The sequence below is a fragment of the Pipistrellus hanaki genome (assembly GCF_964339955.1).
Source record: "Pipistrellus hanaki genome assembly, chromosome: 13".
Taxonomy (NCBI): domain Eukaryota; kingdom Metazoa; phylum Chordata; class Mammalia; order Chiroptera; family Vespertilionidae; genus Pipistrellus; species Pipistrellus hanaki.
In genome coordinates this window covers 41,151,474-41,163,889 of record NC_140515.1, presented here as the reverse complement: position 1 = coordinate 41,163,889, position 12,416 = coordinate 41,151,474, and the positions used below count along the sequence as shown (strand labels likewise).

Sequence of the window (12,416 nt, the reverse complement as noted above, 5' to 3'; positions counted from 1 at the left end):
AAAGAGGTCAAACAAATTCCCTCAATGAAACCTTCTGAATGGCCACCGTTTAGAAGTGGTTTCATCTATTGTGATCTCAGCTCTGAAATACAGAACAAGAGGTGTTTACGACTAAGAGCCCTTTCGGTGAGTTCAGTCCAGTAAAAATATAGTGCAAACCACATATGTCCATTTAAATGTTCTAGTAGCCACTTTTTAAAATAATTAACTTGTTGAAATTAATTTTAATAGTATGTCACATTTAACCTAATGCATGCAAGATTATTCATTTCGACAAGTAGTCAATATTAAAAAATTATTAACTTTTCACATTCTTTCATCACACAAAGTCTTTAGAATCTGTGTGCATTTGCCCTCACCAGTTTGGCTCAGTGGATAGAGCATCGGCCTGCGGACTCAAGGGTCCCAGGTTCGATTCCAGTCAAGGGCATGTACCTTGGTTGCGGTCACATCCCCAGTAGGGGGTGAGCAGGAGGCAGCTGATTGATGTTTCACTCTCTCTCCTTCTCCCTTCCTCTCTGTAAAAAATCAATACAATATATATATATATTTTTAAATCTGTGTGCATTTAACATTTGCAATACATTTCAATTCTAGTTTTGCCACATTTCCAGCGCACAGTGGCCACACATGTCTAGTGGCTTTGGTGTTGGCCTGTGCAGGTACAAATGACAAACTATAAAAACCTCTGCGAATAAAAACAACCAGTCACCTTGTTACTTACTATTGCTGAACTTAATGAATATTTATTAATGAAGGAATAAACCCAATTATGCCCAAGGAACTAAATATATTAGGAACTAGAGCCAAAGTCAGCCCTTCATCTGTCTGGTCTAGAAAACCAACAAGGAGATAGATAATCACAGTTATCCACAAAGGTGCATTGCAATGATTATCTCCAAGAAGATCTTTATGTGTTATAGCAACTTCTCTAGTAGTGAAATCTTGAAGGCGAGTAGGGATCCCCTGGCAGAAAATGAAGAAAAGGCATTGCAGTGGTGCGGCCTCTACATCTAAGGCCGAAGTGGGAAAAAGTGAGAAGAACCTTCAGAGGCCGAAACTGGTTTGGCTCAGTGGATAGAGCGTCAGACTTCGGACTGAAAGGTCCCGGGTTCTATTCCGGTCAAGGGCACATACCTTGGTTGCAGGCATATCCCCCGTAGGGGATGTGCAAGAGGCAACTGGTCGATGTTTCTCTCTCATCGACGTTTCTAACTCTCTATCCCTCTCAATTCCTCTCTGTGTAAAATCAATAAAATATATATATTTTTAAAAACCTTCAGAGAACAGCCTGATGGCCAAAATGCAACCCAGGTGGTCGGGGGAGGGCCAGAGAGTAGAAGCCTGAACAATCCGGCCAGGCTCAACTAAAGTTAGACATCCTCCTGAGGATCATGGGAAGCTCAAAGGGCTGAGCTGGGGGATGTGACCAGAGAAGATCATGACTTCCTTGGGAAGATGGATGCCCAAGAATGGAGGTAAGTACTCCCAGCGCTGGTGCAGGAACAACCAAAGAATACAGAGAACAAGCCTGAATTCAGGCAGTGCGGGGCGGGGGCGGGGGAGGGGAGGGTGCAGGGAGAGAAGCTCAACAGGACTTCATGAAAGTAGGGAAAAGTAACTTCTATCAGGCAGGACAAATATTATCAGTGTGTGCCCGTCACTCCTGATGTTCCGGACTCACAGGTCCCAACAACGCTGAAGCCTGTGTGTGAGAGGTGGCATTAGAAACACAGAGGACCTGTGAAATACGCTGACTCAGCCAAGAGAAATACGCTGACTCAGGTGGCCATGTCAGTGTGCTGGCTGAGCACCGTGCCATTTGGCATCTGCATGGTTACAACGTGTAAATGGGAGCGAGGGGGGTGATCAAGTGGCCGAGGTCCATGCGAATGTGTTAAGGCCAAAGAAAACGGACTGGGTCAAATGACTTGCCTATGATCTAAACGTCTGAAATAGTCCGTGAAAATAAAACCGGCAGTCCCTTCAGACGTCATACTACTCAAGAAGCAAGTTCTAGTGTAATCGCTAATGCTCGCTCTTGCCTTTTCCTTGGAAAGTTTCTATTGTGAATAAGCAGGTAAGCAGAGGTAACCATAGTAATACACAATGGCCACTTTCCCCTGCTGGAATGTTTGACTAGATATTGTGTGTGTGTGTCATATAATATATACCTAGAATATATGTTAAATATAAATCAGGAGGGGGAAAAAAACAACTGATGGCATTGAAAAATAATCAAAACCCTCTACATAAAACTACCAAAAAAATCATGACTAGTCAAATTTCATAATCAGCTTGTTCTGGCACCGTTCAGAACAATAGACCCCAAAATGTCAACAAACATTCCAATCATGTTTTGATTACAACAGTGTTTCCTCTTCTCCTGGGCAGAGAAGCAGGTTGCTATTGAAACAAGCAGGCTCAAAATCAGGAATTTTTATTGCTACTAATACAAGGAGACATGTTTGGGCCAACTGAAGTGCTTTGTTAGGACCCTTTGTCAAGTTTTTAAAAATGCATTTGATTGTCCTAATGCCAAAAATCAAATAATTTCAAAAAATGGACTAGAATATTCTAAGCCAGCACTATGCAATAGAAATATAATGTGAGCTATACACATATTTTTAAGTTTAAAAAAAACAAGTTAAATTAATTATAATAATATGCCGAGACCGGTTTGGCTCAGTGGATAGAGCGTCGGCTTGGGGACTGAAAGGTCCCGGGTTCGATTCCGGTCAAGGGCATATACCTTGGTTGCAGGCACATCCCCAGTAGGGGGTGTGCAAGAGGCAGCTGATCGATGACTCTCTCTCATCGATGTTTCTAACTCTCTATCTCTCTCCCTTCCTCTCTGTACAAAATCAATAAAATATATTTAAAAAAAAAATTAATTATAATAATAAATGTTATTAGCATATCTCCAAAATATCATTTTAGTATGTCATTGATATTAATCAGATAGCTCACTTTTTTCATAATAACCTTTCAAAATCCCCCATGTAGCCTTGGCTACATGGAGGGTTGGAGCATCATCTTGTACACCAAAAGGTTTTTGGCACATAACCCAGTCAGGGCACATACGTACGTTGCAGGTTCAATCCCCTGGGCACATGCAAGAAGCAGCCAATTGATGTTTCATTCTCACATAGATGTTTTTCTCTTTCTACTTCCCTTCCTCTCTCTCTAAGGTCAGTAAAAGCATATCCTTGGACCCTGGCCAGTGTCGATAAGTTGGTTGAGCATTTCCCATGCACCAAGAGGTTACCAGTTTGATTCCAGATCAGGGCACACGCCCGGGTTACAGGCTCCATCCTTGGTAGGAGGAGTGCAAGAAGCAGCTGATGGATGTTTCTGTCTGTCTCTCTCTCTCTCTCTCAATTTAAAAAAAAAAAAATTGATCAATAAAAATCTTTTTCTTAATATATTTTATTTTTTTAACAGTGAGGAAGGGAGAGGGAGAAGGATAAAGAGTTAGAAATATCAATGAGAGAGAAACACTGATTCAGCTGCCTCCTGCACACACCCTACTGGGGATGTGCCCACAACCAAGATACATGCCCTTGACCGGAATCAAACTTGGGACCCTGCAGACCACAGGCCGACGCTCTATCCACTGAGTCAAACCGGTTAGGGCTCAATAAAAATCTGTTTTAAACAGTTTAAAAAGCATATCCTTGGGTGAGGAAGGGAAAAAAATCTTGCATGTATGCTACACTTATAGCACATTTCAAATTGGAGTAGCTACATTTCCAGTGATCATTAGCCCCATTTATCAAGAGGCTACAATATCAGACAGTAGGTAGGTCTAGCCTGACCCTTTCATTATGTGGATAAAAGGTATAGAATTACAAAGAGGTTAAGGGACTTGGTAAACTGCTGAGCCAGGCCTAGAATCCTTACTTCCTAACTCCCCGTTGAATGTTCTTTCCACGTGATCGGACTGTTGTCAGTCCTGTGTTTCATACCCAGGAGACAATGGCGAGCATCACATTCCAGCAGGCCAAGGATGCCTGGGATGGAAGTGACTGTCGGGAGACCACATGAAACCAGAGCTCACTGTCAAAAGAACATGTACAGCTGAGCCAAGAGATGCCCGACAGCAAATCAATAGACTAGACATCATCTCAATCGATGAGCCTGAACGTTTTGTTTTGACAAGTCCAGCAGCATTACACATTGACACATGTGTATTACTGGGGACTAAATTAACCATGCTCAGAATAGTGCCAGTGAAAACATAACAGCATATACAAACAGAAAGGTATTTGAGAATCAAGGCTTGCATGATGCTTAACAGAATTCCCTAGATCCCAACTTGTACTCTGTAGGTAATCACTGAGAAGTAATCTGCATGTAAGTAAAACAAGTCAGTCATAGGAAGGCAAATACCACATGATTTCACTTATATGTAGCAACTAAAGAACAATATAAACAAACAAACACAACAGATACACATTTATTAATACACAGGACAGACTGATGATTGGAAGAGGGGAGGGGGTTTGAGGACTGGGTGCAAAAAAAGGTAAAGGGATTGATTGAGAAGGCCAAATTTGTAGTTACAAAATAGTCACAGATGTAAAGTATAGCAAAGATAACATAGCCAATAATATTGTAAAAACTATGTATGGTGCCTGATGGGTACTGGAAATTGGGGGGAGGGGAGGAGGAACACTTTGCAAAGTATATAAAAATAAATAAATGTATAAATAAAATATCCATCCTTAAAAAACAATTTGAATGAATAATAAAAGATGTCCAGAACTTGCTTAAAATACCCTGACAATAAAAGAGGTAGGTAAATGGCAAAAGTAAATGAAGTGATGGGTAGAAAGTAGTTTATTAAACTGTTCTTTCTACTTTACATATGTAAAACTTTCCATAATAAAAAGCTTTTTAAGCTTTTTCATCTCAGGAAAAAGGTTTTTCTATTGTCTTGATACTATTCTTTCTACCTTTTTACATATGTTTGAAACTTCCCTTAATAAAAAGTTTTTAAAAGGGAAGAGGTGGGTTGGAGGAAGCATAATCTCAGAAAAAAAGGTTTTCTACAGCCTTGATACTAAGATACAATAACATTCTGGAAGTAATTCCAAAAGTACTTGAAAAGATAAAGATATTTTAATCCTAAGAAAGCAGACTGAAGTGGGGGAAAGAGGAAGAAAGGAAGAAGGGAAATTATTTTGAAAGCATCTATATATATAAAAGCCAAGCAACTGGAACAACCAGTCGCTATGCACTACAGCGGCCACCGCTCCTGCCCCTGATTTGCCCCACCCCGATCGAGGGTGGGGCCAGCCAGCCAACCTCCTACATTCCCTTCCCCCACTGGCCCGGCCCCAATCAGCTCCCACCAGGGCGAGCCAGCCAGATCCCACCCGTGAACGAATTCGTGCACCGGGCCTCTAGTCTATAATAACCCCAAAACCCTGAGTAAATCACTGTCAGCAACTCAATATACATCCTTCCAGATCTTTTCCTGTTTTTATATATATATTATAATATATATAATATATATATATATTATAATATTTCGTATTTTCTAGGCTAATAAAATGAGATTATACTCATGATGTTGTTCTTGAGTCAATATCCATGCATTTTGGAATGCCACCCTGAGAGGCAGGCATGTGGCAGGCACCACAACAGTCAGATCCCCTTTGCACCCAGTCCTCAAATCTGGGGATTTGAGTCCTGAACCAATAGCCATAGGGATGGAAGCAGCCAGAAGAAAATCATCCAGCAGGACAGAAGGCCCATAAATCTCTGCCGCTGAGATTCTCTACTGAAACCCCATTTCCTTTTGTTTTCAGCTTCTGAGAGCTCCCGGTACCCATCTTACAAACACTGTTTTCTTATTTAAACTGCACGGAATTCATATCGGTTGCTTTAAGTGGAAGAAGAGCTCATAATAATACATTAATTTGCCAGGCACTGTTCTAAAATCTTTGCATTGTGTTATCTCATTTAATCCTCAAAACAATCTTATGCAGTAGATACTCCATTTTTGAACAGAGAAAACTGAGGTCCAGGCAGATTAAGTAAAATGCTCCAACTCACAGCTATTGGTTGTACAGCCAGGTACTGATTTCGGGCTGGCTGACCCTCTAATTCCTAAATTATAAAACCTCCAATTAAGCTGGCTTATGGCCTGCTTTTTTTGGTGAAGAATATGCTAAGAATATCTTTCTATGTAGACAAATACATCTTTTTCTAAAGGCCATATTAAATTTCATAACATAGATTTTCCTAATTTAACCAATTACCTCCTACATTGGGAAGTTTAAGTTGTTTCCAGGTTTTTAATATCACGAATAAGTACATAATAATTGTCCCCTTGGTTAAATTTGAAGGTACATCTTAACTTACAAGTAGGTTAAATTTTTGGCATGGATTTTCCAGGTAAAAGGATCTATACCTTTTTTCCCCCATTCTATTATATATTGTCAAAGTCTGATGAGAAACACGAAAGGGGGCCCAGACGGCATGGCTCAGTGGTTGAGCGTCCACCTATGAGCCAGGAGGTCACAGTTCGATCCTCAGTCAGGGCACATGACTGTGTTGCAGGGCTCAATCCCAGTGGGGGACATGCAGGAGGCAGCCAACCAATGAGTCTCTCTCATCATTGATGTTTCCATCTCTCGCTCCTCTCTGAAATCAATATATATATATATATATATATATATATATATATATATATTGATTTATATATATAATATATATATTGGTTTATATATATAAAATATATATTGATTTATATATATATATAAAAAATATGAAAGGGACAAAGTTGGCTTTTCTTTGTAAAAGACTATTTCTGCCTTTGAGTGTTCATGTGTCTTTACATGCTCAGAGTGGAGACAATCTGTTCAGCCAAGAGGCTCTAAAAGACAAAAAAAAAAAGGAAAAAGACTGTTTTTCAATGTTAACTGGTATAGGACAATCGAATTTTCCCAATCACACCAAATACAGCTCAAGCCCAGTGCTTAAGGAGCTCCTGAGCCCAGCTTGTTATCTATCTATCTATTTATCTAAATAATAGAAGATATGCAAATTAGCCAAGACACTGTAAGGTCATGACAGAACAGCAGGGACCTGAGGCTGCATGGTGCCAGGCTGGGGCAAGGAACCTCAGGCTGCACCCACCACTTGGCAGGGCTTGATGAGGGTGGGTCCGGCCTGGTCTGGGTCTCACCCAATGAGGGTGGGGCCAGCCGGGTCTGTGTTTTCAAAGTGCCTGCAGGTGGTGGCAGGGACTTGACTCTAGGTCCCACAGCATGCCCCAGACTCTGACAGGAGGGAGATTTTCATATATATTTTACTAATTTCCTTTTATCTCTGACACTTCTATTATAGAGAAAGGGCAAACAGCAGCATTAAAATATTACCTCTAATTAATTCCCTTTTAATGTGCACGAATTTCATGCACCAGGCCACTAGTTGCATCATATTTTCTGAGGCAAGTCTAAAGGGCACTCACTCAGGGATCAATTGTGGAAAAAAAGTTAGCGATAAGCAAAGTTGTTTCTGTAATTTCTGAAATCTTTCCTTTGCACTGGGCTGCATAAAAAATCAGAACTTAGGGGAGGAAAAAATCAGAACTTGCATTATGTTAGACACCAATTAAATCAACACAATGATGTAATTATGTGTGTGTTCACTTCTTTTGTGAGATCCATCTTCTCAGCTTCCTTTTTCAGATTTCTCCAGTACAGTAAGTTCCTGGGAAGATCACGCTACCTACTGTTTTGCTCTGTGAGTACTGAGATACGCTCCAGCTGAGTACAAAATAAAACCTCAGACCACGCTGACCTTGAGGGCCGATGCTGTACCATTTGATATCAGCTGGAAGCTTTGGGAAAGATGATGTCATAAAGAAGCCTCCTGCTTATAAATGGTCAGGCGGAAAATGCCCCTTTAGTGAGAACACTCTGCCCAGTATGTCCTTGCAAGAGTGGACAGTAAACTGGACATTAAGACATTCTTTGGGGCACTGTATAACAGAGGCAAAAGCACACGTATAATCTTCCAAGATCCTTTATGAACTGCAATTTTAATATCTCATAGGGAAAACTATCCATTAACTTTGTTCTACTCAAACAAAATGCAGTTTCTTAAAAAAATATTTATCTTAAAACTATTTACAGGACAAGAAACATATTAGCACAGTCCAGTTGAGTAACCCTGGCAGAGTCTCTCTTGCCACGGGGACAATGATTATCTCGCAGGGACAGACAGAGTTGAAAGGGAAAACACGGGTAAACATTTACAGAACACAAGCCCTATGAAGAAAGAGCTACCAGTTGCAGGAAACTACAGAATATGGAGATCAAGTGAAGCATTTCCAGAAAAGTCCAGGGAATCAGAAAAATAGGAACAATAAGAAGACAACAAACCAGTTGGTTGAGGTTTCAACCTAAGGGGTCAAAGACTCCCAGGTCCCCATCGGAATGAATCAGGACACCTCACACATCACTCTACCTCGGTCTCCCATCGCTCATCTTATCTGGCCATAATCCCCAAGCCCAGTGCGGCTCTGGAGGGGGCGGGAAGAGGCAGGCAAACAGTGCAGGGCTTGTCTCTCACACGAAGCCCTCCCTCCCTTCCCGGCGAATCCATGGGACTCAAGAGACTCTTTTGTTGTTGCCTCACACAGAGCATGTTTGGCTAGCCCACGGAACTCATGGAAGTTAGGACTTTCCGGCCTCAGTGACATCGGTCGAGTGTCCTGGAAGCTGGGGGAACTCACCGAGGGCATGGCTACAACTCCGGCAGGATTCTGTGAGGCTGACAATCATCTGCTGCAGATCGGCTCTGGGGGGAGTGGGAGAAGGGTTGGGGTTTTTCCAGCCATTGCATTTACATGACTCCTCGGCCTAAGAAAAAGAGTAAAAGAGAGAGACCATATTATGCTACAGGCAGGAACACACTGGACGTTTTACGCGAGAACGATACACCCTGGCTCTGTGACACCTACCCTCTCCACTCCTGACTTTACAATTTTCTGAACAAGCACAAGCAACAAATAGAGAGAAAACACAAAGAAGGGTGTCCAATTCGAGCATTTTGGGATTTGTTGTCATCTTGTGGGTTTTCTGCTGGCTGGAATCTTGAGTACCACAGCTCAGACAGCAAACACGGACACATTGGCACTAATGCCCCAAGCAAATACCCATGGAGTGGTCCGTTCCCAGGGCATCCATCCAAAAAGCTTCCGAAAGCGACTAGCCAGATTCCTGAGGTCCCTGAACACAGCGGGGGAGGGGAGGGGGGCGGCAGGCCAGGGGGTAGCCTTGCTGACTCCAAGGCTCCAGCGGCAGGTCTGTCCCATGGACAAGAAGAGAAACCCGTGGAAATAAAATTAGGGAGCAGCCAAGGGACATGAAGAGGGACACACCCAGTGGAAGCCACACTCCCTTGCAGGCTCTTCCAAGTCCTTTGTGGGCGCCTCGCTTTAGGAATGGAGAGGGCCCCGTTATGCAGTCTGGGGTTTCTACCTGTGTCCATTTCCTAGGTCTCCCGTATACAACCCTCTTATTTTAGCAACACCTGGTGGAAACATCCCTTCACCTTTTCCACAAACGCCTTCACACGCGCCCCTACCTTCCTTCTTGGAGAACAGTGAATGGGATTGAGCCTTTATGTGGTGACTTGGGTTAGGAAGTGGAGGACAAGCATGGGAAGAGAGCAGGTATCTTCAATTACTCTACCACGCTGCCACATTGAATACTTCCGGGGTCATAAGGATTGACAGGCTAGCGTGCTTGCATTGAATGATTCTAGCTAATTATGATTCTTTTTACGCATCACCACTCCACGGGTCTCCCATTTACTGACTACTTCAACTCTGCTGTGGTTGGGAAACCAGGAAACATTAGAATAAACATGTAGCAGGTGCTGACTCATTCTGGGTGAGAGCCTTCTAGGCACACTGTCCAACATGGTAGCCACTAGCCCCGCAGATGGCCATTGAGTGCTTGGAAAATGTGGCTAGCCCAAACTGAATTGTACTGTAGATGTGAAATACAAACCAGGCTCAGGAGACTAGTGCAAAAATGAAATAAAATGCCTCATTAGTCATCTTCACATTAATCGTATGTTGAAACATCGGTATTTTAGATACATGGTGTTACACAATGACATTAAAAGTTCATTTGACCCGTTTGTTTTCGCTTTTCTAATGTGGCTACCGGAACATTGAAAATGACACATATGGTTCGCATTCTGCTTCTACTGGACAGCACTGGCCTGTAAAACAAATTGCATAGATTCTTGTGCTTGGGCTTTGTGTTAGATCATTGTACCCTCTGAGGTCTTTTCTCCCTGCAATGGTTCCCCGCCCCACGCCCTGCCGTGCTCCAGACTGCTGAAGTTAGCGGAAGTCTGACTTGTAGAAAATTACAGAATGGCTGCTGCCTTGACCTCCTACAGAAAGTTCTCCCAAAAACAGGGACAGTTTCTGACGTGTGTAGGTGTGTGAAGCGTAACAAGAATAAATAATTGGCAAGGCAAGAAGGGTCAAGGTGGAAGAAGGAAAACCCTTCCCAGCGGGCCCTGGGAATCTAGGCAGCCTAACCTGATGGCTTTTCACAGTTCATCACCGCGAACAAGGAGAGGCTGGACGGAGAGGAGGACCTCCATCAGCAGCCACAGCAGCACCACCTCTGATGCGCAACTCACCCTCTTTGGTGTGGCCAGGCATCGGGCAGGACCTGGCTGTTCCCCCAATTGCTTTTGAAATTCTCTGCCAAGAGCCCCCCACCTCTCCTGCGATTGGAAGGATCTCAGAGGCTGTGTTCTCGAGGAAGACTCTGGTGAGAACTTACACCCAAGAGAGAAGCCCCACCGTGTTTGCAGAAATAGAGGGGACCAGCCCCACTGGGGACCACGCCTTCCGTAAGAGCGGAATAACTATATACGTCCAGGGCCTCCCAAAGTCTCCAGCGTTTCAGAGCTGCTGGTTTGATCTGAGTGCCCTTTCCCAAAAGGCCGTTGGTTAGAGAAATAAAAATGATGACTAAACAGTCCCAGCGAATCAATTAAGTACAGCAGGTCAAACCTCAAAGGAAAAAAAAAAAAACTGTAATAGCCAGAGACTTGGAGTGTGGAAAACAGCAGTCTAAGCCTGGGAACTATTGTGCCTGCTGCGCTATGAGATAGGAGACCAGTGAGGCTCACCAGAAGCAGTGTGACCGAGGGGAAGGGGGAAAGTGGGGGGGGGGGGGGGGGGGGGATAACTCCTTTGTGATAGCATTTTCTAGGATTTTTGTGAAGAGGACAGAACATATGTAGTTTAAAATTCCTAAATTATCGTTTTAAACAAATATATTATAAATAAATTTACCCTTCCTTTTTTATTTATGATATTTATCTTAAAAATTCAACCTAGCCCAGCTCGTGTGGCTCAGTGGTTGAGCTTTGACCTATGAACCAGGAAGTCATGGTTCAATTTCAGGTCAGGGCACAGGCCTAGATTGCGGGCGGGCTCAATCCCAAGTAGGGGGCATGCAGGAGGCAGCCGATCTGTGATTCTCTCTCACCATTGATGTATCTCTCTCCCTCTCTCTGTCCCTTCCTCTCTGAAATCAATAAAAATATATTCTTTTAAGAAATTACATAGATTGGTACCACAGACTATTATGCCACCTTTATGGAGAAGAAGGCTGTTTGTACTGACATGGAAAATGTCTTAAGTCCTGGTGAATGGCAAAAAAAAAAAAAAAAAAAAGCAAGCTATAGAACAATACATAGCATAAAGTAATTATGTTTTTTAAAAATACATGAGTTTCCCTAGCTGGTTTGTCCCAGTGGATAGAGTACTGGCCTGCAGACTGAAAGATCCTGGGTTCGATTCCAGCCAAGGGAACATGCCCAGGTTGTGGCCTAGATCTCCAGTAGGGGGCGTGCAGGAGGCAGCTTATCAATGATTCTCTTTCATCACTGATGTTTCTATCTCTCTCTCCCTCTCCCTTCCTCTCTGAAATAAAAATATATTTTTTAAAAATACGTGAGTAGCTGAAACCGGTTTGGCACAGTGGTGGAGCGTCGGTCTGTGGATTGAGGGGTCCCAGGTTCGATTCCGGTCAAGGGCATGTACATCGGTTGTGGGCACATCCCCAGTAGGGGGTGTGGAGGAGGCGGCTAGTCAATGTCTCTCTCTCATCGATGTTCCTAGCTCTCTATCTTTTTCCCTTCCTCTCTGTAAAAAATCAATAGAATGTTTAAAAAAAAAAAAAATACGTGAGTAAACAATTTAAATATATATGTATGTGAATATATAGAGGAACTAAATAGATACATACTTATGTGGGGGGCAAGAGTGGGGTAGGGGAAGGGACATTCACACTGTACTATGTATTCTTCTCTACGATATTCATATTCACAGGCTGCTTGCTAATTTTCTTTAACATTGA

At 42.8% G+C, this 12,416-nt stretch overlaps 2 protein-coding genes across 3 annotated transcripts in view; both read right to left on the bottom strand.

The window, feature by feature from the left end:
* RAB5A (RAB5A, member RAS oncogene family) overlaps positions 1-12,416 on the bottom strand; it is a 410,882-nt gene that overhangs the window by 309,135 nt on the left and 89,331 nt on the right. The window lies entirely within an intron of this gene.
* The window catches only part of KAT2B (lysine acetyltransferase 2B), an 88,729-nt gene that overhangs the window by 53,455 nt on the left and 22,858 nt on the right, over positions 1-12,416 (bottom strand). For both annotated transcript variants that reach the window (XR_014796694.1, XM_084902968.1), the window contains exon 2: positions 8,753-8,879. Coding sequence is in view for 1 of the 2 variants with exons in the window: in XM_084902968.1 (XP_084759094.1) it covers positions 8,753-8,879 (127 nt within the window). In the remaining variant the exon portion in view is untranslated. The remainder of the gene's footprint in view (positions 1-8,752; positions 8,880-12,416) is intronic.